The 25,821-nt window shown below is 39.6% G+C and overlaps 1 protein-coding gene and 1 pseudogene across 7 annotated transcripts; both read left to right on the top strand.

Annotated features, from left to right (window-relative positions):
- Window positions 1–435: 435 nt before the first annotated feature.
- On the top strand, window positions 436–17,396 carry LOC142855942 (killer cell lectin-like receptor subfamily B member 1F). Of its 7 annotated transcripts, none has more exons than XM_075982614.1 (9): window positions 916–1,975; window positions 2,504–2,577; window positions 5,258–5,509; window positions 5,584–5,694; window positions 9,383–9,481; window positions 12,430–12,504; window positions 13,015–13,169; window positions 13,509–13,624; window positions 16,382–17,396. In XM_075982614.1, exons 4-9 carry the CDS (start codon window positions 5,610–5,612, stop codon window positions 16,524–16,526), a joined length of 675 nt encoding a protein of 224 aa, XP_075838729.1. In that variant the 5' UTR covers window positions 916–1,975; window positions 2,504–2,577; window positions 5,258–5,509; window positions 5,584–5,609; the 3' UTR covers window positions 16,527–17,396. The 7 variants fall into 7 exon arrangements, with proteins under 7 accessions (XP_075838732.1, XP_075838729.1, XP_075838730.1 ...); XM_075982615.1 differs by lacking the exon at window positions 5,258–5,509 and adding an exon at window positions 3,894–4,035 and having other exon boundaries at window positions 5,572–5,694; XM_075982613.1 differs by adding an exon at window positions 3,894–4,035 and having other exon boundaries at window positions 917–1,975; window positions 5,258–5,694.
- A 2,706-nt stretch (window positions 17,397–20,102) lies between these two features.
- LOC142855454 (nuclear factor erythroid 2-related factor 2 pseudogene) lies at window positions 20,103–21,981 on the top strand (annotated as a pseudogene).
- The last annotated feature ends 3,840 nt before the right edge of the window (window positions 21,982–25,821 follow it).

The following is a 25,821-nucleotide window of genomic DNA, read 5'->3' as shown; positions in this document are numbered from 1 at the left end:
GTTGACTGACAGACGGGGTGGTATTTTGAGTATATGAAACCTCAAAGCCCGCCCCTACAATGATACACTTCTTGCAACAAGGCCATACCCACTCCAACAAAGCCATACCTCCTAATAGTGTCTATCCCTATGATATTATGGGATTGTGAGATAATGGGGGCCAATTATATTCAAACTACCACACTTATAAATTATTGGGTTTCGGTAAGGTTTTTTCATACATTCTTAGTTTTATTTAACCCATTCTCTACCTCTTCTCTCTTCCAGCCCCCTAGCCTCATCCTTGCTTAAAACTAAACTAGTTCAGTTATTCTATTTTTCTACCCAGAATTTCTGTTTGGTTCTCTTTATGGTTTCTTCATCTTCATTGGTATAATTTATCCATGCACTGCTTTCCTAGAGTTGTTTCTCTGTGGTGTTCATGAACATCTTTATGACAAGTTTTAAGGATTTTGTGTCCAGGAGCTGGAGAGAAGGCTCTGTAGGTCAACCACTTCCATGTAAGCAGTAAGAGTTCAGACCCCAACACCTGTGTAAATAACTGGGAGGTATAGTAGCCCATCAACAATCCCAGTGCTTGTGAGGTGGAGATGGGATCACTGGAACAAGCTGCATAACTAGAATAATGGAATCAAAGGACTCTGTACTTGTTAAGAGACCTCAACTCAATAATTAAAGTAGATCATGATCAAAGACACTTGATATCAAACTCTTGCGTCATAAGCCACATTTTGCGGTGACTTTTGTCTTGGACTAGCCATGATGGGTTTGTACTTTCCAGGGTAGGGGTATGTGGATTAGAAACATTAAATAGGAGGAATGGAAATATGAAAGAAACGCAGAGACACAGGATAGTACTGGGAGGGCAACTCAAGTGTATAGTGAGTACTGAATCTGCCCACATTTATTTTTCATATGCGTTTATGCCCCAATACAAAAAAAAGGGAGGGGGAGAAGGCAAAAACTGCTTTAACATGACACAAAGGACAGCTGGAACAGTTACTTGCTTCAATACTTGAAACATCAGGCCACTATTTCCTGAGTTCAGCATTCTGATGTTTTGGGCAAGATATGCAGTGAATATACCCTAGACCAAGTATCCTGTAGGCAGCCACTCCCTATATCAAATGCTCCTATTTTAAAATGAAGAAGCAGGAATAGGCTTGAATTCTCTGACCTTTGGTCAGAATGGAGCAGATCCACTTTGGTGGTCCATTTTAATGTCTAAAACACTAAGTAAGCACAGCCTAGGTCAGGGTTTGTAGCCACACCCGTTGTCAACAGCTTTGAAAGAGCAAAAATAAGCTCAAACTCTCTGACCTCCAGTCAAGGTAGAGCAGGGTCACTTCTGTGGGGCCCCACACTTTTGCGTCCACCAGAACATACATGTACTACAGATACTAACCTACACACATGTAAACAGACATACACACATGCACACATAACATAGACATATGCAAAAACAGAAATAAAATTATGTCATCAGCAACTTACAATCTGTGATGCTTTAGTTTAACAAGTATTTTTTTTCCTTTCGTTGGGCCATCTTTTGCTATTTAATTTTTTTCCCTATGATTTGGGCATCTAAAAAACAGTATCATCTTTAATCTTTGCAAGGTCTTTATCTGAGGTAAACTCCATCAGTTTGAGGTTATTGTATTTCTCAAACCGATATATTCTTGCCTCCTTCTCTTTCTACTGCCTGCCCACAAACTGTGCCTCAGACATGCTTTTTCCTATTACCCGGGGGCTCTAAACTGGTGACATGCCCATTGGCAGTCCAAGTATGACAATTCAGAAACACTTGTCAGGTATCCCAAACAAACCAGAAAATTTTATTCTCACCCAATTTGTTTCATTGAAAAGAAGGAGGCTGTCTTTGATGACCCTGACCAACAGGTTGCTTTTTAGTAACAGGTTGCTGAGAAGGAAGGTCCAGGGGATCAGAGATAAAGAAGATGAAGGTAATCTTGGGGTGAGTTACAGAAGCTGTGCTTTATTCCAAGCAAAGTTATTAAGAGATACAGCATCTTATACACTACTTGTAGGGGATAAATGGGGCAGCACCGGAAGAAAGCTAACATACAGTGGGATGGAGTCAGTAGGAAGCTAACCAAACAGTGATGTGCAAAGAGAACATGAGTATTGAAAGAGCATGGCAGACCAAGAGCACAGTGGGCTCGGGACTGACAGCTCCTGTCTTTATACGGGAAAATCCAAGTTCCCAGTAAGACCTTTCCAGTCCTATCACCAGCCCCAGACTAGCCTTTCCAAGTTCATCCTTGGCAACAACACAGAATTAGTTCCTTTTGCTCTTTCATCAGGGCCTCTGAGAAAGCCTTGGACACTGGTGATTTGAAAGAAAAGGCCCCCAAAGGGAGTGGCACTATTAGGAGGTGTGACCTTATTGGAGGAAGTGTGTCACTGTAGGGGCAGGCTTTGAGGTCTCTTTGGCTCAAACCTTCCTCAGTGTGACTTAGAGTTGGCTTCCTGTTCCCTGCAGGTACCTCTCCACTACATCCACCTGCACGTTGCCATGATCCCATCATGATGATAGTGGACTGAACCTCTGAAACTGTAAGCGAGCCACCACAATTAAATGTTTTCTTTATAAGAATTGCTACGGGCATGGTGTCTCTTCACAGCAACAAGAACCCAAGCTAAATTAGAAGTAGATTGATCTGTCTCTCAACAGTGTGGGAGGTTTCCTCCTAGGTCTTCTGCAGGATGAAGCAGGAGAGAGCTGCACCAGTTACCTACCCCCTTCTCTGTAATGCATCTCCTTGGTTTTAAAGTGGGCTCTGACTGTACCCTCCCAGCTAGTCTCCAGACTTCTCACTGAGGTGCTCTGGTCTGTGTGGCAGTGCCTAAAGCAATGCCTCTGTGGAGAAGGAGGAGGCTTTGTAGTTTCCTGGTGAGCCATTCTTTACATGTCACCCACTCCTTTTTCTTTCTTTTGTGTAGTTTTAGCCCAAAGCATATGATCTTTCCTGACAATTATTACTTTCTGGCTTTAATTTTTACCTTCTTGCTTAACATTATTACTTTATTACTTTCATTTTCACATTAGAGAGTACGATTGCTTATAGTTTATTCATTTTTCTATACATCGGAAACTTCCATTATTAATCTGGATGGGTCTGGTATGAAAAGAGGCTTCTAGTTAAAACTTGTCTTTATTTCTTCTTGAGACATTCAATATTGGTTTTACTGTTGCCACACTCTGAAATCCTGCATTACTTAGAATCACTCGCTATTTGACTTACTTTGATTTTTAGTATCTCATATTTGTATGTAACACCAAGTAGTAGTCTTTCTCACACATTGTCTTTCTGTCTGTCCCTCTCATCTATTTCATTGTGATAAGACCAAGGTAATTCTGAATTCTGATCTATCTATCTATCTATCTATCTATCTATCTATCTATCTATCTATCTATCTCATACTAAAATATTCTGGCAATCAAGTGGTCAAAAGACATCATTAGCACAGCTAAATTCTCTAGAAGTGCAATCTCAGGAGGGTTTTATTTTTATCTCTATGATGATGACTGTATACCTGTACAGTAATTGGTGCTGTTTCTGATATTCTGTATCTCACAAGTGGTCAGTTTACTTCACACTCTTGTGGACAAATGATAGTAATCTCTGGTTGTTTTCCCACTTAGTTCACACTTTGTGGCATAGAGGCATCTGTAAGCATCTTTGCTAGAAATATTTTTTTTTTTTAGCTGAAATCTGCCATTCTTGCCAGAGCTATTGTGGATTTCTAGTAGCTACAGACAGGTTAGATCTTACAGCTGAAGTTCAGTGTCCTGACAGCATCATTTGACTCTTCTCCTCAGAGCATCAGACTTCTCTTCGCTCTATTGATATTTCCTGTTCATTCCACAGGAATGTTTGTTTACTTAAATGTGTTCCATGAATGAACTTAACGCTGGAATGTTTATTCACACATTTCCTGTGTAAGGGCATGCTATCTTGACAAAAGAAGGAGTTTATGTGGCAGGAGCCTGCATCATTATCACACTTCCAGGTAATTATAATATAATAAACCCTGAGATTCTTATATATTATACATTGAAATTTCTGTCTGCTAGAGTTGATAATTTTTCCAGAATTTTTTTTTTATAGAATCACTCAAGATGGACAACTCTGGAGAGTCTTGTTGTTGAAATCTTAGGTTCAGTTGAAGAATAAGGCAGAACCCTGAAGCATGATCAATAAAATTCAGAGACCATTATTGGTGTTTAACCTGAAGATCCAAAAAGCAAAGCAGTCAGATACTGGCTCTTTCCTCAACCTCAGTCCAAAATGGTGATCCCCCAGGAATCTCAGAATGAGACTTTGAGAACTGTCTCCTCCCATTTTATAATCCTCTCTAGGTCTGAGATTAAAACCGTGGACCACTGGGATTAAAGGCATGCACTGCCTGGTTTCTATGGCAAACTAGTATGGCTACTGGGATTAAAGGTGTGTGTTACCACTGCCTGGTTTGTAAGGCTGTCCAGAGGAGCTGATTTACTCTCTGATCTTCAGACAAGCTTATTTATTAAAATACAAATGAAATGCCACTACAGGGCCCTACTCTTGGCATTGAGTAAAATGGTTGTCATCAAAGAGTGGCAACTGAGGAGTTTTCACTGAGTCTTATGTTCATTCTGAGACCCTAACATGCTTCCCCTCACTTTGTAATCATCAGTGGTCCTGGGAAATGAATGTGCTCTCCACGCCATGAGTGTGCACCTGACTCCTGGAACTCACAGCCTGCAGACTGTTGCCATGGTCATGTAATTGTGAGCACCTGGTACAATTTCACTCCGACCACAGAAAGTGATTTTAAGGAACTCCTCGCTTTTCTTCTTCTTTTTCACTTGTGATGTGAGAACTTTTGATTTAGGTGTGGTCCTTGCTCTAAGGCTCTAGGCCTGAAAGTCCTTGGAGGAGTTAGCACATCCCATAGACCCATGTCCTTTTCTCTCTCTATCTCTGACAGGTGAAGTCCTTAACTGAGGCGAACATTGCTACATCTGCGTCCACCTCAGGACAAGGCTGAAAGACGTGTGATTCCCTCCTCACTGATTTTCCTATTGTGTCAGTCATGCGTTTCTTTTAATTATTAATTTTTACAAACCCACATTCACATTTTCATTTCCACATTTCACAGCTTCTTTCACAGCAGGAATGTTTCAGGAGGGTTTTATAGCTTCAATTTTTGTCAAATAGAAAAGACGATTTTCACATGTTTTTATTTTCAGGACACGGCACAGAACATTTCCTGGGAGTGCAGTGGGGAGGAGTCCTCAAATTTTAATTCGATATTGATTGCTTTGTTTGCTTGTGCCGGGGAAAAGTAACGGAAGACAGATGATTGAAGGAAGAAGAACCAGAAGTTCAGAGTAGATTACGTGTTGCGTCTTCTGTTTGAAAGATAAAAACTTGGAAACCTTGTGATCACAGTGGACGCCATGTTCAGTAACTGTGGAAAAAAGCCTTAGCTTCAAGTGTGGGTGAGTGTGGGCGCAGAGCCGAGTGCTCACAGAGGATTTCCTTTTGTCATTTGACCTCACAGAACTTGTCACAGTTCACAGTTTACATCTCAAGCTTACAATGGACCCATTGAGAGTCTGTGGCGATGCAAAGACCTTGAGGACCCCAAGGCACAAGCGTGCGTCAACCCCATCTCTTCCCCCAGGTAAGTACTTGGATATATTCTAGAATTAAGATTCCCATTATGTTTCAGTTTTAACAGCTTTAACAATTTTGCTTGGGATGCTGAGATGAGTCTTCAGGCAAATCACTTGCTCCAAATACCTGACATCCAGAGTTCAATTCCCAATACCTTTGGTGGAAGAGAATCATCTCCTGAAAGTTGTTCTCTGACCTCTACACCTAGTGTGGCATCCATATGCCTGCAGTCACACATAGGCACACACACATACACACACACACATACACACACACCTGCAGTTACATGTACACTCATACACACACACACACACACACACACACACACACACACACACACTACTCTCTCTGTCACACACACACACTAATGAACTAAAAAGTTATTTCTTTGAAGCCGTGCTATTCTTAGTATTGTTGATTAGTGTAGGACAGCTTGCCTATAGACAACTACAACATCGGGAAGAAAAAGCATACACGCTGCCATTTTGTATGACTAGCCTTCATGAAACGTGAACAGGGCTTCTCCTATTCAGTGTTAGTCACAAGACCCTGAAGAAATGATGTTTTTCATATATGAACAGAAAAATGTTTTTCGAGACACTGCAGACTGGTCCATTCTAGTACAGAACAAACACTTGAACTCAGTCCTACTGCACTTGCACCCCTGGCAGTCAGCACTGGGTAAACCAGCCCTCTCCTCTCCTAGAGAATTCAGTAATTGGAGTGAAAGAATGTGGAAGACTGGGGTAATGCTCAGAGGATAACGTGGCAGAGGGAGGTAGAAACTGAGGTAGAAAATGTGTCAAATTTTCATGAGAAATTATTGCATTCTATGATCTAATTGACCTTACTAATATCAATAACATTGCAACATATTCAATTTGACATTATTCCTACATGTTGGAAGCTATGTGATTATCAACATTTTAAGATTTTGGATTAGGAACTATTAAATTATAAAAGTTAAGGTCAAAACAAAAACAAAAAATCAATAAAAAAGAAAAGTGTGTTTATAGGGTTATATACCGTGAACAATCATTGATGATATTGGTCATTCAAAAATTTAATCTATTGCTTTGGACAACCCTCTCATAGTCATTATATAATAGGATGATGCCATGAAGGAAAACATTGCATTGACAGGCTTTGAACTCTGCCACAAGGAATCAATAGAACTATCATGTTACTGTTCTTCCTGAAATTTTAATCACTTTTCTGTGTAGTAATTAAAGTCTGTCAGTTATTTCAGTGTTATGTAAAAATTAATGACAATGTTTAAAATGTAATGTATAGTATGGCATAATCTGTGTGAGATACAACTGCCCATTTCTCTAATTATATCATTGGATACAATGTATCTCTCCTGATATAAGGTGCTATGTCCTGAGATTAGCTCAGAGTATACAAACTTGCTTTTCCCTCCCTTTATCTCTCCTTCTGTCCCTCCTTCCCATTCTCCCTTCCCTCCTTCTTCTTTCCCTCTTTAACTTTCTCCCTCATTCCTTCCTTTGCTTTTTGCTCTCCTATTTCCTTCTCTTATTTCTTAAAGGTAGTTCACATGTATTTAGGAAAAATTTTCTTTATTTATACACCCAAACTTCAAACGCCAAATCATTTGGTGATTTAAAGCAAGCAAAAAATTAAAAAAAAAGTTAAGGTCAGGGAAACAGAATCATCAAATCTGCTTCTTTGTCATCTTCACATCAGGGTCAGGGGAAAGTGGAGACTTTGAAACTGCTAGAAGAATTCTTTTTGCTGGTACGAGAGAAAGAAACACGCTTTTATTTTCCTGTGTTTAAGCCTAGCAAAATGATGGGGAAGGCCTTGTTTAAATGGATATGAGAAAATGAAGGTTGAGAAAGACAATGAGATTTCCTCAACACTACCATCCATGATTCCAAACCAAGAGACCAGAAAATTTGTTCACCCTCATTATGATTATTACCCTACAAAGCATTAGCTTGGACATGAACCCAAAGTACAAAAGCAGTAGAATAAAGCCAGAGCAAAGCCCGTGAAGGGAAAACACTGACTCTGTAGTGAAGGAAATGAAACAGCCTTGACCAATTAGCTAAACAGATCAAAATTGCAGGTAATTCACACCATGGTGATTAGATCTCCCAGTGAACCAACAAACAAATACAGAAAGAGGGACATTGGCAGTGACCTGCTTTGTAGCCAAATGATCAAAAGTTTGCTTTGATAGTAGGGTGGCTAAAAAGGGGCACAGAGATCATGCATTCACTCAGAAATGAGCCCTTAAATGTGTCAAGCACTGTTCTGGATGATGATGATCATCTTAGAAGCTGTAGGTAATCTGGAGATTATCTAAAGCACAGAGGGATAAGCACACAGGTCCTGTGCAAATAACACATTTTATAGAAGAGATTTGATCTCATATGCAGAGGTTTTATAAGCAATCTTCTGTGGACAGTGAGCAATGCTGTGTGGTCAAAGGTGACACAAGATTGTCACGGAAGGAAACACACAGGCATTGAGCCTGAGGAATGAGATCCTGTGCTGTCATTTCTGCCTTGTAGGACATGTTGTGTTATGGGACAAGGTTCCTAGAGATACTAGAAATATGAGGAGACTAGTGTATTTAAAATAGCCTAGAATTTCTCCTGAACACTAGTATATCATAGAGTGACAGTCCATTAAGTAAGCCTAACGAGTCATGTTTCTTTTTTTGTATTTGTGTATTATTTCATATTTCTGCTTTTTCTCACTCTTTCTACTCTTGAAATCCAATTTTTGTAAAATAGAGAAAAATTCATGCAGTCATTATTTTGATGATTTTTACAAAGTCTAGTATTAAGAACACTCATATTTTAAATTTTCATTATATAACATTAAATAATGCAGTACAACGTAATATTGGATGTAAACATAATTTTCTTTGGGACACCAACTCACAAAAAATGACTTGGAGACTTCTTGTTATTTTGAAATATTGTCCTATAGCTTATGCTTGTTCCTAACTAGCTCTTATAACTTACATTAACCCATTTATATTAACCTATGTTTTTGCCTCATGGCTTTTTACCTCTCTCTCATCTTACATCTTCTGTTTCCTCTCTGTCTGACTGGCGACCCTGCTCTTCTTCTTCGCCAAGTCCACTCTGTACCCAGAAGTCCCACCTAACCCTTTCTTGACTAGCTAGTGGCCATTCAGCTCTTTATTAAACCTATCGTAAGGCACCTTGGGCAGAGACATATTTTTACAGTGTACACAAATATTCCATAATTTTCTTTTAGGGCTTGGCTCCAGCATCATCTCAGAGGAAGGCCTGCCATGATCACTCTGCTTGATGTGATGCCATCTCTAAAGGCAAAATCTTAATTTCCATTTAAGTGTTTCCTTGTTGGCATCCAGCATGCTATGGTCTCTGAGGCAGGTGTTAATATCTCACTGACTCCGCACCTACAGTCAGAAACCCTACAAAGAAAAGGACACTCTCTCTCTTTCTTTCTGTGTGTGCAGTGCATGCACACACGTGTGTGTGTGTGTGTGTGTTTGTAAAACAGTACACATAGAGTGTCGCACTAACTAAAGTTTTAGTCAATCTACTAGGAATGCAGAAAAGAGTCTTTGAAGTTAAGGGGTCTTATGTAGTTGAAAAATCACCTTTGATTTTTATCTCATGTATCTTTCCTCGAGTGCATTTAACAAGTGTTTATGTTACACTTCTTAGATACATATCAGTACCAACACTGGCATCCATTGGCTCTGAAACTTGGCTGTGCTGGGCTGATCGTTCTTTTCTTGAGCCTGATTGGACTCAGTGTCTTAGGTAAGTGAAGTAAGAGCCTTAGCTTCAGAATTTTCCCTAATAAACTTATAAGTCCTCTTCATAGCATTTCACCTCTTTGAGACTAGCGGGGAGGTCAATGACACTGAATGCTACAGGACAACATTCCTTGTCCACTATAGAAACTTCACATTGTCCCTGTGCTTCTCAATTTTCCTGAGAAACATGGGGTGTGTCATATGTGTATCTAGAACGGCAGAAGAATATGTCACAAGTGTGACAAAAATGTGAAAAAAATCAAGGAAACCAAAAAGTCCACATATTTAGCTTATTACATACCTCCACCTTCTCTTGCGATGGGAGTGATTGAAGAAGTGCAAACTCGGGTGTGACTGTGAGCACCCACAAATTGACCTGTCAATCAGACCATATGCAACCTTAGAGCTGCCATGTATTCTGTGCTTTTCTGGTTCATATATTCTGTCTCCACGCTTGTCTCAATCGAGTTTGATGATATTTTTTTTCTCAGTCCATATGCTCAGATTTTTTGCAATAACTTGATTTTCTGAAGTGAGAAATATTGTTTTATCTGCAGCATAGTGGCTGTTCCTTAAACTACCAATGCCTCAGCTCCTGACTACACCTTTGCAAACACCACCTCGCTTTTGAGACTGTGACCCGGGGGAGCTTTCATGTCCCACTTCCCATCCTTGCCACTACCTTAGCCACCTCCATGTCGGGAGGCAAATGTTGTTTTTGACTAAGACTCTATCTTTTTATTTTACCAGTGAAGATTTCGGAGTCAGATGCTGGCATGAAACCTGCCAGCTCAGAGAGGCAGAGAAAGCAGCTGGCTCATCTTCCTTCTCTGCTGTTTGCTGTAGAAAAATTCTGTATACTATGTGAACATTTGTCACCACGACTGGATTAATAAAGAGCTGAATGGCCAAAGCTAGGCAGGAAGAGGTTAGGTGGGACTTCTAGGGGGCAGAGAGGTCTCAGGGAAGAAAAAAAAGTCAAAGTCACCAACCAGATGAGGAGGAAGCAGGATGGACTGTACAGAGTAAAGGTTACTGAGCCTCATTAAAAAATGCAGATTAAAAAATATTCAGGAATCTCTTTCTGAAGGGAAAAAGGGTGTATATTATATGAAATGATGGGATAAAAGGGTAGATTGTTGTGTCTACTTTTGAATAACCACTAGTCTCAAATATTTTACATTAGTATGGATTCTTGTATGTTGATACAAAGCCAAGCTTATTTTAGTTATACTGTATATATTTTCTACTCTTGTATAAGGTATTATATCCATACATTTCATTTAAAAATATAATGTAAAGTATTAGTTCTTGAAAGCTATTTATGATACTAAAAAAGACATGTTAACAGTCATATATAAAAATCAAACTTATAGTCAAGTTAGGTATAGTTTCAAGATCATACAGAGATATTTTAGATAGACAAGTGATCTTCAAACTCTTCAAAGATCTATTAGAATATGAATTTAAAATGTTTTAATAGCATAAGGTTTTTCATGACAGTGAGACACACCTACTCCTGGCAACACTAATTTACTTCAAAAGGGGATGATGGACATAGAAGAACCTTCATATGAAGTTTGCTTTTTTGTGGCCAAAGCTAGCCATTTGGGCAAGAAACTGTCATTGCTCTGACTTATGACATTATGCTGCCCAAATTGGACAAGCAGGATACAAAAGAAAGCAATTGACAAGTGTTGCCAAGATAGGATAGGACAGTCCTTCAAAAATTCTTGCTTCAGAGAAAAGTCTGTCAAATATTCTAGGCCTGTAGGCCAAAGATGGATACCCAATGTTATAGAAGAACCTTGGGTTACTGTCTAGGCTGCCAGCTGTTTCTGTCATTTCAATAGGTTTGAAAATTGCTTGGTCTGTACATCTTGTTTCTTCAGGTAATATTATATCCTTCTTGGGCCTCTGACAGAGTTGAAGAGTAGACAGTTATAGTTACAGTTTTCTTTCTTACCAAATTCAAAGAAGACACTCTCAAAAGAGGTATAAAATGTATAAGGTTGAGAGACATAAAAGCTTAAATTGTTTATCAAAAAAATGTTTTGAGGTCCAAAAAGATAGTTTTCAGATGGTAATACAGGTTATGATAGAAAATGGTTTAGGTATAAAACTTTAAATTCATCAAGATAAGATGCATTTATCAAGATAAGGTAGGGCATTTTCTTCAAATGAACATTGTGTATGCAGTTCTTACCTGATCATTGTTCTTATTATTTATAGGTTTAGTATGATAGAATTAAGGTCTTTCCCTTTTATTTAGACAAAAGGGTTAAATGTTGTGGAATATCCTTTACATGGTGTGAAGATGTGTCACTGTGGCATATTGAGTGGTTTAATAAAAAGCTGAATTGCCAACAGCTAGGCAGGAAGAGGTTAGGTGGGAATTCTAGGGACACAAGGTCTTGGGGATGAAGAAAGATAGAGTCACAAGACAGACACAGAGAAAACAAGATGAACATCACAGAGTAAAGGTAATTGGCCATGTTAAAAAAACAATATCAGATTTAAAAATGTGGGCTAATTTAAGTTATAAGAACTAGTTAGGACCAAGCCTAAGCTAAGACAAAGCTTTCATAATTAATAATAAGTCTGCATTTCATTATTCGTGTGCTGGTGGCCCAAAGAAAAAGCCTGCTACAGCTATTGTCCTAGCAATAGTTTTTCCTACACCAACTGAAACAAAAATCTTCTCCACTAAGATGTAGTCCTTCCCTTCTTCTTGTGCCCCCCCTTTCAGCTCCTGACTTTCCCTAACTTTCTGTGGTTATTTCTAGTCAACTGGTTATTTGGTCCACCTCTTGACCTACAGTTGATTCTATTTAAATAGTTCAATCTTTGTGTTCACAGTATGATCAAATATCCTGCGACAGAGAAACAAAATACACATTCCACCATTTGTTTCAGTATTTAATTCTTTCTACGTGTTTTCTTATTTAATAGTGCGATTCTTAGTGCAAAAATCACCAACAGAAAAATACAGTGTGACTGCTCAAGAGAACAGGACTGAATCAACAGGTAATTGTGTGGCTTGAATTTCCTGAGAATAAGAGGTGATTTTTGATGTATACTGTGAGTTACTTCAGTCAAAGTTCACAATAGCCCTCCATGAATCATTATATCACTATGTTTGTTTTTTCTGAGAAAACAGCCATAAAATATTAGGAACTCATGAAGAGTCACACAGTTTATTATTATTGATGCTGGGAACTGCATTGAAGCTCTGTGACCTTGATATCTCTCATCTTAGTCCCTTGACCATGCTGCTGATACACATGATCCTTAATAGGCAGACATCAAGTTAAAAGTGAAATATTTGATTATTTTAAGGAACACGCTGTACAGTTTACTTTGAAGTTAATTAATAAAAACAAAATATAAAATGAATCCTTTGTCATTAATTATGATTTCTTGCCATATGAGAGCATTGATCTTGTTCCAGTATGAGCTAATGAAGCAACTACTGTGTGAAGCTGTCATGTATCAGGAACAGGACCGAAATAGAACATGTCTTGTTTTTCACTCTAGGAAGATCAGTCATACTGAAGTGTCCGAGAGATTGGCATCCATACCGGGATAAATGCTTACATCTTTCTCAAACTTCTGGACCTTGGTCTGAAGGTCTAAGTTATTGCTCTGTGAAAGAAGCCACTTTGCTGCTCATTGAAAATGAAGAAGAATTGGTAAATTGATCAGTAGAACATATAACACTTTCATTAAGCTATGTTGACACCTCTGGACTTATAATCAACTGTCTATGCTAAGGAAGTGGAGACTTAGATTTTAAATATCTTGTAATTTCAGAGACTAATTGGATTTATGATTTAACAACTGAATATAGTGTGATGAGTCTATTAAAAGTATAAATATATAGAGATGAATTTCACAAAGAAGAGAAAATTTTACTGCTGGGGAGTTAGGATAGACTTGAAATAGAAGTAATAGTTTTAGAAGGTTGGCAGAAAAAAGTAAGTCGCAAGTAAACATTGTGGATTAAGTCTTTTTTTCTGTTTTGATTATAGAGATTCATTCATGATTTCTCAAAGAGAAAAAGACAGCAGTTTTTTATTGGACTAAATTATGTACCACCAGAGAAAACCTGGAAGTGGATAAATGGCTCCATATTAAATCCGGATTTGTAAGTATTAAAAGAGCTAATCTGAATATTCAATTCACATCCATGCCACTGAAAATTTAATTTTATAATTTTAATTAAGTTTATAAGTATTTGAGAGGGTCAGAATAGGCTGAAAAGACAGTTCCAAGATCGGTTGAAATTTTTCATGTTCAAGTAGACATCAACCATTTATAAGAGTGTGTGTATGTGTGTGTGTGTATTTATTTTCAGTGGAGTTTTAAAGGACAAGGAATAGATTAACTTCTTAGGGTTGGAGATAAACAAGATAAAAAATATTTTAAAATTTCTATCTAGATTACATAGGTTTTTCTTTCTTTTCCCACTTTTCTACTTCCTACATTTGCACATAATTTAAATTTTTCTTTTATTTGTTTTATTTTATATGTGGGTGTCTGAGTGCATGTATGTGTACTATGTGCATACAGAAGCCTACAGAAGTCAGATTCCCTGGAACTGGAGTTACAGATGGTTGTGAGCGGCCATATGGGTACTAGAATTTCAACCTGGATCCTCTGCAAGAGCATTGGTCATCTCTCTAGGCCCCTACACAATAATTCTTAAGCAAGACTTTAGAACTGTGGCAACAAAGTTGCAGCATAGCATATCATGAACTTACTTTCTCTAGACAGAATTAGTCTAAACATCGCTGTTTAAAAATATTTTCATACATAGTAGGGGTTCATTTGTGTGTGTGTGTATGTCTCTGTGAATTTCTTAATTTGATATAATGCAAAATGCTTACTTAATTTTGATTCACAGTAAATATATGATTATAAGTGGAGATAGCTATGTAAGGCAAAGGATTTTTAGCTCAGTTACTGTGTGATTTTACTCTGATTAGACAGCAGTGACCAGGTGCATTTGGAAGCCATCATGCTACAATGGAAAGTGTCCATCAAACCGGCTTTTCTTTTAACTGGACTGAAAAATGGCTCTGGGTAAAAGCACTAGCTTTGTAAACTTCCCAGTTCAGTCCACAGAACCCATATAAAAAGCCAGATTAAGAGATGCACTTCTGTATCCCAGCACTCCTGCAGAGAGATGGGAGGTGCAGACAGAGGAATCATTCAGATGCTCCTGGACCAGTGAGCCTGGAGTACACTGCTGTTGTATAGAGGCTGCTTGTTCATTTCCTGGCCTCTCGGACCCCTGAAATAACCAGACAGAAACTGTATTAATTAAATCAGAGCTTGGTCCATTAGCGATAGCTTCTTATTGGCTAACTCTTACATCTTAATTTAACCAATTTCTATTAATCTGTGTATTGCCAGGTGGCTGTAGTTTACCAGCAAAATTTTGGTATGTCTGTCTCTGGCGGCAGCTCCATGGCTTCTCCCCAACTCCGTTTTCTTTCTCCCAGCATTCAGTTTCGTTTTCCCCACTGACCTCTGTTCTGCTCTGCTATAGGTCCAAAGCAGTTCTTTATCAACCAGTGGTATTCACAGCATACAGAGGGGAATCCCACATCACACAGCACAGTGGCAGAAACAAGATAGAAAGGGAGGCTCCTCCCAAAATTTTCCTCTGACTTTTACATAAGCTCTGACCCTTCCTTGGTCCCTTCCTTTCCCCCACTCTCTCTCTCACATACACAAAGTAAATATTTATTTTAACTCCCAGAGTCCTGGTCTTCTGATAAGGAAACTTGGGGAAACAGAGGCAAAGTAAAAATTTTGCAAACAAGATTATTTTGGGAATTAAGTGAGACTATGTTAGATCCCTCACCAGAAATCTGGCTAGGGAATCCCCGGGAATCCATCAACGACTTTTTGAAAATAAGTCATTGATTTGAACTGATTGGCCTTAAGAAAAGGATCTCGAGGACTGAAGAAAGGAGCTAACGGATGGAAAAAAAAATAGGGACATTTGCAGAAGCCCAGCCAACGAAAGCTCATAGTTTGATTAGCATGCTGGCTGCGAGGGTGACATCAAATTCGCTGCTTAGGGACAAGGGACTCCAAGAAGAAATGATGAGAGGCAAAGGTCAGCTGTGAGGGAACCCTGCCTACTTCCTGATAGGTGACATCCTCCATTCAAGACAGGCTACTCTTGAACTCACCCCTTCCTTTAATCACCCCAGAAGATGCCTGTGTCTGTGCATGACTTCTGGTCATTCCCACCTCCAGTGATCCCAGGAACCCTGAGTGTGGGACTAGTATTATGATAATGCAAAGACCCTGGGTTTACACAGGTTGAGACAGGTTGAGACAGGTTGGAACTCCATTTCTGCATAAGCTGAAGTTCTTTACTTCTCTGCATCCAATTTGGTAGACCCACTGTGTTCACTCTGTGTGTCGAATACATTTACAGAGCACCCACTCTGTGTAAATGTTGTCATGCATCCATGCATACCTCAGTGACTTCTCCAAACAGCAACCGTACACTAAATTATACACTAAATATTTAAGAAATCCGTAACTCACTAAAATGAAGATGCTTCTCGCATGGTCACATGCATGGTAGTAATAGAACAAGGAGTTTTCAGCCCCTAATTCCCAAACCTCCTTTTTCTACATTATTATGAAGGTTCTTGCTGTTAGAGTTCTTCTCCTGTGAGGGCAAAACTGAAAATTATAGCATTTCTATCAGCTGTATTTATAATGTTTACATGTGTTTCTAATGTTTGTTACTGTGTTTACTGTGCTTAAACACTATGTAATCTACAGCATCCTTAAAAGTCCAGAGAAAATCAATGGCTGATGTGGATAATTGTAAGAAAACCCTAAACACTCGTAACAGCTCTTCTTTGCTCTTTAGATTAAGAATCATGGGCACTGAAGAAGAAAACAGCTGTGCAGTCATCTCACAGACAGAAGTGTTTTCTGACTTCTGTTCTTCAGACAACCGCTGGATCTGCCAAAAGAAACTGAACCATGACTGTAATCCTTGTCCTCACTCCTGATTGTGAATGGCATCTCTATTCCTTTGCCTTCCACATGAGATTGCTGCACTGAACTGTCAAGGCTGTCGTTCCTTGGCCTTCCCAGTGCAGTTAGTGACACAAAACATGGACTCCAAAACCACTGTGACTCCTACAGATGCTCACTCCCATGTCTTTATTCTGTAACCAATGTTTTTATTTTATAAATGTAAATGCACACGGGTACAGATTTGCCATTCTGAGAGGTGTTCTGTACAAGGAAGTCCAGGACAGCAGAGGGCGCTGGAGGCCCTTGCTGATCTCTGTCCACGAGGTCATCTTGCAGACAGCTGCAGAAAACTGTTTGCAAAATCCTGACTGTACACTCTACTCCAAGCTATCTTACAACCTTGATTAAATGTTTGACCTTGACACCAGAGCCCCATAGTTAAGGATCTAGGGAAGGGAAGAGTTTGGTTTGATTGACACCTCCAAATTAATCAAGTCAATAACTAATGTGATAACGAGAGTAACTCTAGGTAAAATGAGCTCTATCCATGTGATGTCTCCCACGCTGTGGTGTTATTGTACCAGTAGACTCTGGGCAGATGCTGGTGCATTGACTCTGGGCTTGTCAGTCTCCAGAGCTGTGAGACAAGAGGGTCTCTTACCCTCCAATTTCTTGTTATGGCAACAAAAAACGGACTAATACAGGGACTTGTCTCTTCCCACTATTTCAAAGGCCTTTCCATTTTAATTTTCTCATCACTTCTTTCTTCTGCACCTCTCTATAACTTATGACATACTGTAGAAAGTATGCAGCTAAATATTTGGTTATTTTAGTATAAAATAAATGACATCTTTTCAATCTTCTTTTAGGGAAATTAAAATAAATATTTATTCTGATAAATATTCTGGATGTCTGCTTTTATTTCATACTCTCATTGGTTTTGGTTTTTTGAGACAGGGTTTCTCTGTGGAATAGCTCTGGCTGTCATGGAACTCACTTTAGAGACCAAGCTGGCTTCAGACTCACAGAAATCCACCTGTTTCTGCCTCTTGAGTGCTGGGATTAAAGGCATGTGCCAATACTCTCTGACTCAGATATATACTATTCTAAAAAAAAAGTATTGCCATATTTTCCAATATAATAGTCTGGTATTTAAGCCTGGCCCTCTGCCAATTACCAAACAAGAGAAGAGATGAATATGTTGAGGATATGAACTAAAGGGAAACTGCCCACCTTGGTGGTAATAAAAACTAACATGGTTGTTATGGAAAACAGCATGGAATTCCTATCCTAAAAAATTAAAATGCATCCATTGCAACACTGAATAATCTCACTGTCCATATATACTGCTTAAAAATTCTGAAATGTTCTAAAAATTAATTTTTAAAGTTGAAGGATGGGGGAGGTTTACAATTTTCCAGACTTTTACCCTAAAGTAGTGTCTGTCGTTGATCTTGAGGTATGTTTCTTGGACCAATAAATAGATAGGTCTTATCTTTTAATCTAATCTGTCAGTCTGCTTTATTTGACTGGGGAATGAAAAGCATTGACTTTCATGCTATCATTAAAAGTTGTGTATTAGTTACTTTCATTTAGCAATATTGTTTTCTCCCAATTCATTTCTTAACCATTTTCAAACAGTGACCTCATGGGTGTGTTTATCTTTATCTTCAGGCTAAAGAATTCCATTATATGTCTTCTGTGGAGCTTTGTTGGTTGTCAAGAATTTCTTAAGATTTTTTTTTCATTTTACTTATATTCATCAGAAACAATTTCAGTAGTAATGCATTAATACTTAGCTATTTGAGGCTTAAGGAATGTTTTAAATAACATTAATTAAACAGGATGCTTGTTTTTGTTAAAAAGAGCTTTCAGGAAGTGCATTCATATCTATAGTGTAAACACCCCAGTAATAGCTTTTCTTGTCTAGTTTTGCCAATGTTTCCTAACCATGGGGGAGGGGAGATTAGGATGTGGTGTTAGCAAATATGAATAGATTAGGGTGTGAAGAAGAATAAGACTCATGTGGGTAACTTTTTTGGAGATATATTACAGAATTGTGACAGTTCATGTTGAATTTTTTCTGAAAGCCTTCTTTTTTTTTCACTCATTGGATATTTTAAATGCTTGTTTGGAAACCCAATTCTAGGTGATAAAGCCATGGCTCAGTGGTTCAGAGCACTTGTCACTGTAGAGGAGGACATCAGCTCTGTATTAGTCAGAGTTCTCTAGAACAGCAGAATTTATAGTATGATTCTCTCTTCTATATATGTAGAAAGGGGATGTATTAGAATGACTTACAGGCTATGGTCCAACAAATCCAACAATGCCTGGCAATGAATGAAAAGTCCAAAAATCCAGTGTTGGCAGTCCACAAGGCTGGATGTCTCAGATGGTATTTGGTGGACACTGGAATCGTGAAGAAATAGACTTTAATGCCAGTGAATAAATGGAACCACTAACAAGGCTAGAGCAAGCAGGCTAAGAGCAAAAGCTTCCTTCTTTCACGTCCTTGTATAGGCTTCTGATGTGGGATTCACCTCTGTATGCTGTGAATATTGTTGGTTAATAAAGAAGCTGCTTTAAGCCCATTGTAGCAAAGAATAGGCAGAAATTCCAAGAAATAGAGGTGGAAGGAATAGGTGGAGTCAAAGAGAAGCCATGTAGCCACAGGAGACAGAGGCTGGACACTGGAAACCAGATGCCTGACGCTGGAAGCCAGACACCAGATGGAACTTTACTCACAGGCCACAACCATGTGGCAATACACAGATTAATAGAAATGGGTTAAATTAAGATATAAGAGCTAGCAAGTAAGAAGCATGAGCTAATAGGCCAAGCAGTTTTTATGTGATTATTTTGGGTCTGGGTGGCTGGGAACAATCACACAGCCTCTGCCTATGGGCTTCCAGCAGAAAGTGTGGCCCAGATTAACATCCAAATTAAAGGCACGTGTCTTCCTGATTCAACAGTTCTGGTTAGAAGTGGATTTGCCCACTTCAAATGAAGCAAAAACCTCCATTTCTGGTTTGTAGTTCATTTCAGACATGCTCAAGTTGACAATGAAGAATAACCACCACATGTTACATTCCCAGAACCCACGATGACAACCCAAACACTTGTAACTCCACAGGACTTGACACCCTCTTCTGGATTCCTTGAGATCGTAATGCATGCGGCCTACATGTAAACAAATGTAAATCTTTAAGAAAAAATAAATCCAATTCTGCCTTCTATGGAACTGCAATGATTATTTCAGACTGGAGGAAATTCTGTTTTCAGTGTAGTCTCACTAAATGTCCAATTTTGGATACATACTTAGCATTAAGTATATTATGAATCTTGTTTTATTTCTTATTACACTAAGTGAAATGTGGTTCTTTAGGGTCAAATGTTGCATTATTTAAACATTTCACACTACTTAACACTTACTTAGCACATAGTCAATTTGTTTGGTTGAGTTATATAATTTTCTAATTAGAATCGTGGTGGTTAGCAGACAAAAATAACCCAGATTAATAACAAGAATGCAGCTCTGTTGAGTTGCCATTGCCCCTCCCGCACCTCAGCAGCCAGCCTAACTTTGTAGCTTTGCTGTCGGGGATCTCCAGTGCAGCGTCCGCTCTCAGCATGATGGACTTGGAGTTGCCACCGCCAGGACTACAGTCCCAGCAGGATATGGATTTGATTGACATTCTTGGGAGGCAAGACATAGTTCTCCGGGTAAGCTGAGAAGTGTTTGACTTCAGTCAGCAACAAAAGGACTATGAGCTGGAAAAACAGAAAAAACTTGAAAAGGAGAGACAGGAGCAACTCCAAGAGGAATAGGAGAAGGCCTTTTTCACTCAGCTACAACTGGGTGAATAGACAGGAGAATTTCTTCCAATTCAGCCAGCCCAACACATCCCAACAAACAGTAGTGGATCTGCCAGCTATTCCCACATTTCCAAACCAGATGCCCTGTACTTTGAAGACTGCATGCAGCTTTTGGCAGAGATTCCCATTTGTAGTAACCATGAGTCACTCGCCCTGGAGATCCCCAGCCACGCGGAAAGCCCAGTCTTCAGCAGTCTGGGTCAGGCTCAGTCACTGGACAGCTTTCTGGAGACAGCCATGACTGATCTAGACAGCACTCAGCAGGACATAAAGTTTGGCAGGAGCTTCTTTCCATTCCCGAGTTACAGTGTCTTAATACTGAAAACAAGCTGTTGGTTAAGACTTCCACTGTTCCCAGCCCAGAAGCCAACCTGACAGAAATTGACAGCAATTGCCATTTCTATTCCTCCATCTCCCCACTGGAGAAAGAAGTGGGCGGCTGCAGTCCCCATCTCCTTCACGGTTTTGAAGATTCTCTCAGCAGCATCCTCTCCACAGAAGATGCCAGCCAGCTCAACTTCTTAGATTCAAATCCCACTTTAAATACAGATTTTGGTGATGAGTTTTATTCTGCTTTTGAAGCAGAGCCCAGTGGCAGTAGCAGTGTGCCTTTCTCTGCCCCCGTCAGTCAGTCACTGTCTGAACTTCTTCTGGGCGGGCCTATTGATGGCTGTGATCTGTCACTCTGTAAAGCTTTCAGCCAGAAACATTCTGAGAGCACAGCAGAATTCAATGACTTGGACTCTGGCATCTCCCTGAACACTAGTTACAGCTGAGCATCCCCAGAACACTCTGTGGAATCTTCCATTTACAGATACCCACCGCCTGGGCTCAGTGACTCTGAAATGGAAGAGCTAGATAGTGCCCCTGGAAGTGTCAAACATAATGGTCCTAAGACATAGCCAACACATTCTTCTGGGGATCCGGTACAGCCTCTGTGACCAGCTCAAGGGCACCGTGTTCCTGTGCATGATCCGCATTGTGAAAATACAACAGCAAAAGAAACTCCTGAGAGTCCTGGTCATCAAAAAGTCCCACAAAAGACAAACGTTCAAATCGATTGGAGGCTCATCTCACGAGAGATGAGCTTATGGCAAAAGCTCTGCATATCCCACTCCCTGTTGAAAAAAATCATTAATCTCCCTGTTGACGACTTCAATGAAATGATGTCCAAGGAGGAATTCAATGAAGCTCAGCTTGCATTAATCCAAGATATACGCAGGTGAGGTAAGAATAAAGTCTCAGCTCAGAACTGTAGAAAAAGGAAACTGGAGAACATAGTAGAACTGAAGCAAGACCTAGGCCACCTAAAAGATGAGTGAGAAAAGCTACTCAAAGAAAAGGGAGAAAACGACAGAAACCTCCATCTCCTGAAGAGGCAGCGCAGCACCTTGTATCTTGAAGTCTTCAGCATGTTGCCTGATGAGGCTGGAAACCCTTACTCTCCTAATGAGTACTCCCTGCAGCAGACCAGAGACGGCAATGTGTTCCTGGTTCCCAAAAGCAAGAAGTCAGATACTAAGAAAAACTAGGTTCGGGAAGATGGAGCCTTTTGTTCTGAGCTAGTGTTTGTTTTGTACTGATAGAACTTCCTACTGTAATGTGGAATGCAGAAACACTTTATAAGTAACTATGCAGAATTCTAGCCATGGCTAGTATAGAAATAATTAGGAAACTTTATGAAGCATTAAAGTCTCGATGTTGAATCAGTTTCATTTTAACTCTGGAGTTAATTTCTTGAGGCTCCACTTGGGCTAGTTTCTGTGTAAGTGTAAATACTACAAAACTTATTTATACTGTTCCTATTTGTTACACTCATAAATTTATATGACATCTGGCTAAAAGCAAATTATTGAAAAACTAACTAAACCACTATACTTTTTTTATATACTGTATGAACAAAAAATAACATTTTTATGTTGTTTATTTCTGACAAAAATTAAAGGAGCTAGCACTAATAGAGGAATGTCATAACTTAAAAAAACAATAATGCAACAGGAACAACAAGAAAAATGCTAAAAACTCTAATCATTTCAACCAGAACAAGCAAAATCAGTAGCAAGTGATTCATCTGCATTTCAGATTTAACTAATGAAGCTATATATTAATATATTAGAACACCAATAGGATAAATAATATATAAATAATAATAGGATAAATAATAAATAATAGGATGGTCATTTGTGGCCTATTTACTATGACTAACTTCTCAATATTCTGCAGCTAAAGACAGAGTGCTTCATCTTTGTCATGTGATTAGAGTAGATATTTTCACAGGTCACGTCTCAGAAGACTTGCTCTGGCTCACTTTCACATCCATGGAATCTTGAGAGGTCAGTTAAGGCCTGACTGACACAGCACAGGCTTCCAGTGTTCCATCACCTTATATACATGGTCACTGGACATAGCTGGAAGACACAGGGAGAAAGACGTCCATGCAGTGATGTGCGCTCTCCCTTACATTCTGTTGTATAAGCCCAATTCACCTCCATTTCAGGGGTGGTGAATTGACATCTTGCTTTTATGGAAAGAGTTTCAAAGTCACATTACAAATGGCTTGAATATAAGGAAAAATAAGAAAGTAAGGCTTTTATTTAACTTCCAGCATATATACTTTTAATATTATTTATTTTTCTAGCAGACTCCAGAGAGTTTGTAAGGGAAAGTCTGTCAGGACTAGATGGCCTCAGAAGGATTTTCCTGCCAGGAGTGTTCATCTATAACTATAATCCTAGTATCTCAGAGGTAAAGGCTTGAGGAACAGAAGTTTTAGGTCATCTTCATGTACATAATGAGTTTGAGGCTAGCCTGAGCTACATGAGGCCCTTTCTCAATAGACTGTTCTAACACCTACATACAAAATATTGGCTGTTATTGTACATGTGACTATAACTCCAGCTATGTGTATGGTGGCACTGTGTGTCTCTGGCATGGGGGGATGTCTATAGGCAGGAGGGTAACTGGGGTGACTGCAAGCCTAATTGTGGGATCAGTGAGGACCTGTCTCAAGGGAATAAAACAGAGAGGTAACACAAATGAACATCTTATGCTCTCCTGCTCTGCTTTTCCAGATGTGTGCACCTGAACACACACACACACACACACACACACGGCAACTTCAGTCATTGAAATATTTGTCACATATTTTGAAACTATTTTTCCTAGAAGAAAGCAATGAAGAAAAGAAATTGAAAATATTTTTCAGACTGTTCATGACCAAAGAGGAAAGATTCAGATGCTTTAAAAGTTTTTGAATGCTAAGCTTCAGCTTTATTTTCACTTGAATTCAAAACCAGATCTATGGCCCTATGTGGTAATAATGAATAGCTATGCTTTTGAAACTACAGGACTTTGAAGAGAAATTTCACATTTATGCAAAATCTCAAGAATAGTTGTGTCAACAGTATTCTTTCTAGCTTTGACACTATAGTAACCTATAGTTTTGGGGATTGCAGACTCCAAGACCCTTGACTTTCTTTGTCTGCTGGGGTGGATGGAGTAAACAGCTTATTTTTCGGTGCCTGCAGCTGCTCTGAGCATGAGACCCTCATGTGTAGAAGGAGCAGCAGGCCTGCTTTTTGTCCCACCCGGCTCCCGCATGGCTAGCTTAGTCCCCGAAATAACAACACACAAACTGTATTCATATAAACACTGCCTGGCCCGTTATATCTAGCCTCTTCTTGGTCAACTCTCACATCTTGCTTAACCCATATTTAGTAATCTGTGTAGCACCATGAGGTGGTGTCTTGCCGGTAAAGATTCAGCGTGTCTGCCCTGGCGGCTTGCTCCATCGCATCTGACCCAGAGAGAAGAGGCATGGCATCTGGCTCACTTCCCTTCTCCCCAGCATTCTGTTCTGTCCACTCCACCCACCTAAGGGCTGGCCTATCAAATGGGCCAAGGCAGTTTCTTTATTAATCAATGAAATCAACAGATTGACATATGACCTTCCCACATCACTCTTGAATTCCTGATGTCAGGGGAGTGGTTCCTGGTGGGTTCTACAGCTGAAAATCCCAATAGCTGGGGGCATACCTATCAGTTAAGGTTCCCTATATAAACATCCCTGGAGCACAATAAAGCTGGCATTCTTGTATCAAGAATGACCCGTGTCCTCTCTCTCTCTCTCTCTCTCTCTCTCTCTCTCTCTCTCTCTCTCTCTCTCTCTCTCTCTCTCTGTGTGTGTGTGTGTGTGTGTATGTGTTTAAATCTCTTGTCCCTTTCCTGGCTTGTGACCATCTGTAGTGCAGGCACTATATTATAGCAAGTTTTCCAAATTTGGATATTTTGAAAGTAAATTAAGCCTAAGAAATTAAGAAAAATAACTTCATATAGCTTAAGATAAATTTTATGCGTGCATTTTCTGAGATTTAGTAATTTTTTTTTTGATTTTTCGAGACAGGGTTTCTCTGTGGTTTTGGAGCCTGTCCTGGAACTAGCTCCTGTAGACCAGGCTGGTCTCGAACTCACAGAGATCCGCCTGCCTCTGCCTCCCAAGTGCTGGGATTAAAGGCGTGGGCCACCACCGCCCGGCTAGTAATTTTTTTTTTTGTTAGAGATTTTTGGAATCAGCCCATCCTCCCCAACCCAGAGTCCAGTCAGAGTGTAGATTTAAACTTCACATTTGGAAGTCACAGAGAATGATCCATCCTTTATTTTCCCAGAATATGTGTGTGTGTGTGTGTGTGTGTGTGTGAGAGAGAGAGAGAGAGAGAGACAGAGACAGAGACAGAGAGAGAGAGACTTTGAGAAAACTAAATTTCAATGTTTAAGGCATGAAATGATGTACATGATTCGTTATTTTAGGGAAGGTCCCTCTGCAGTCAGGGGGAGGGAGTGGGTGGGATTTGTCTCTTAAAAGGACAGGAAAGACTGAAATTACCTGTTGGGAGTGAGAAGGAAACACAGAACATGCAAAAAATCTGCTAGGAGTTTATTAGAGAGGGCATGTACAGGCCTGGGAAGTCAGTGTGCAGAGATAGATAGATAGATAGATAGATAGATAGATAGATAGATAGATAGATAGATAGATAGATAGATAGACAGATAGATAGACAGACAGACAGACAGAGGATGTGTCTAGCTTCTAAAAGCTACCCAGCACAGGCACACAGGGGGATGACATGGCTGTGTCATACATGGATGATGGAGCTCACGCATACCCATAAGGGTTTACCTGAGTCATACATGGATAATGCAACCACGCATGCACTCAGGGCTTAGCTGAGTCATATGTGGAGGACTCAATCCATGCCACACATGAGTCAAGCAGGGCCCTTTAACATTCCTGGGGTCATTAGGCACTTCTGCCTGAGGGCTTGTCCACACATGCATTGCCCTTAGAACCTGAAGTATCAGCCAAATTGCAGGTGAAATCATAACATTCCAGGCTCTATGGAACTGGCTAGCTGGCAGCTTAGACCTCGCAAAGTGTTGGAAAAGCAGAAAATT

This window comes from Microtus pennsylvanicus, chromosome 8 (assembly GCF_037038515.1).
Source record: "Microtus pennsylvanicus isolate mMicPen1 chromosome 8, mMicPen1.hap1, whole genome shotgun sequence".
NCBI lineage: Eukaryota > Metazoa > Chordata > Mammalia > Rodentia > Cricetidae > Microtus > Microtus pennsylvanicus.
This window is presented reverse-complemented; position numbering and strand designations above follow the sequence as displayed.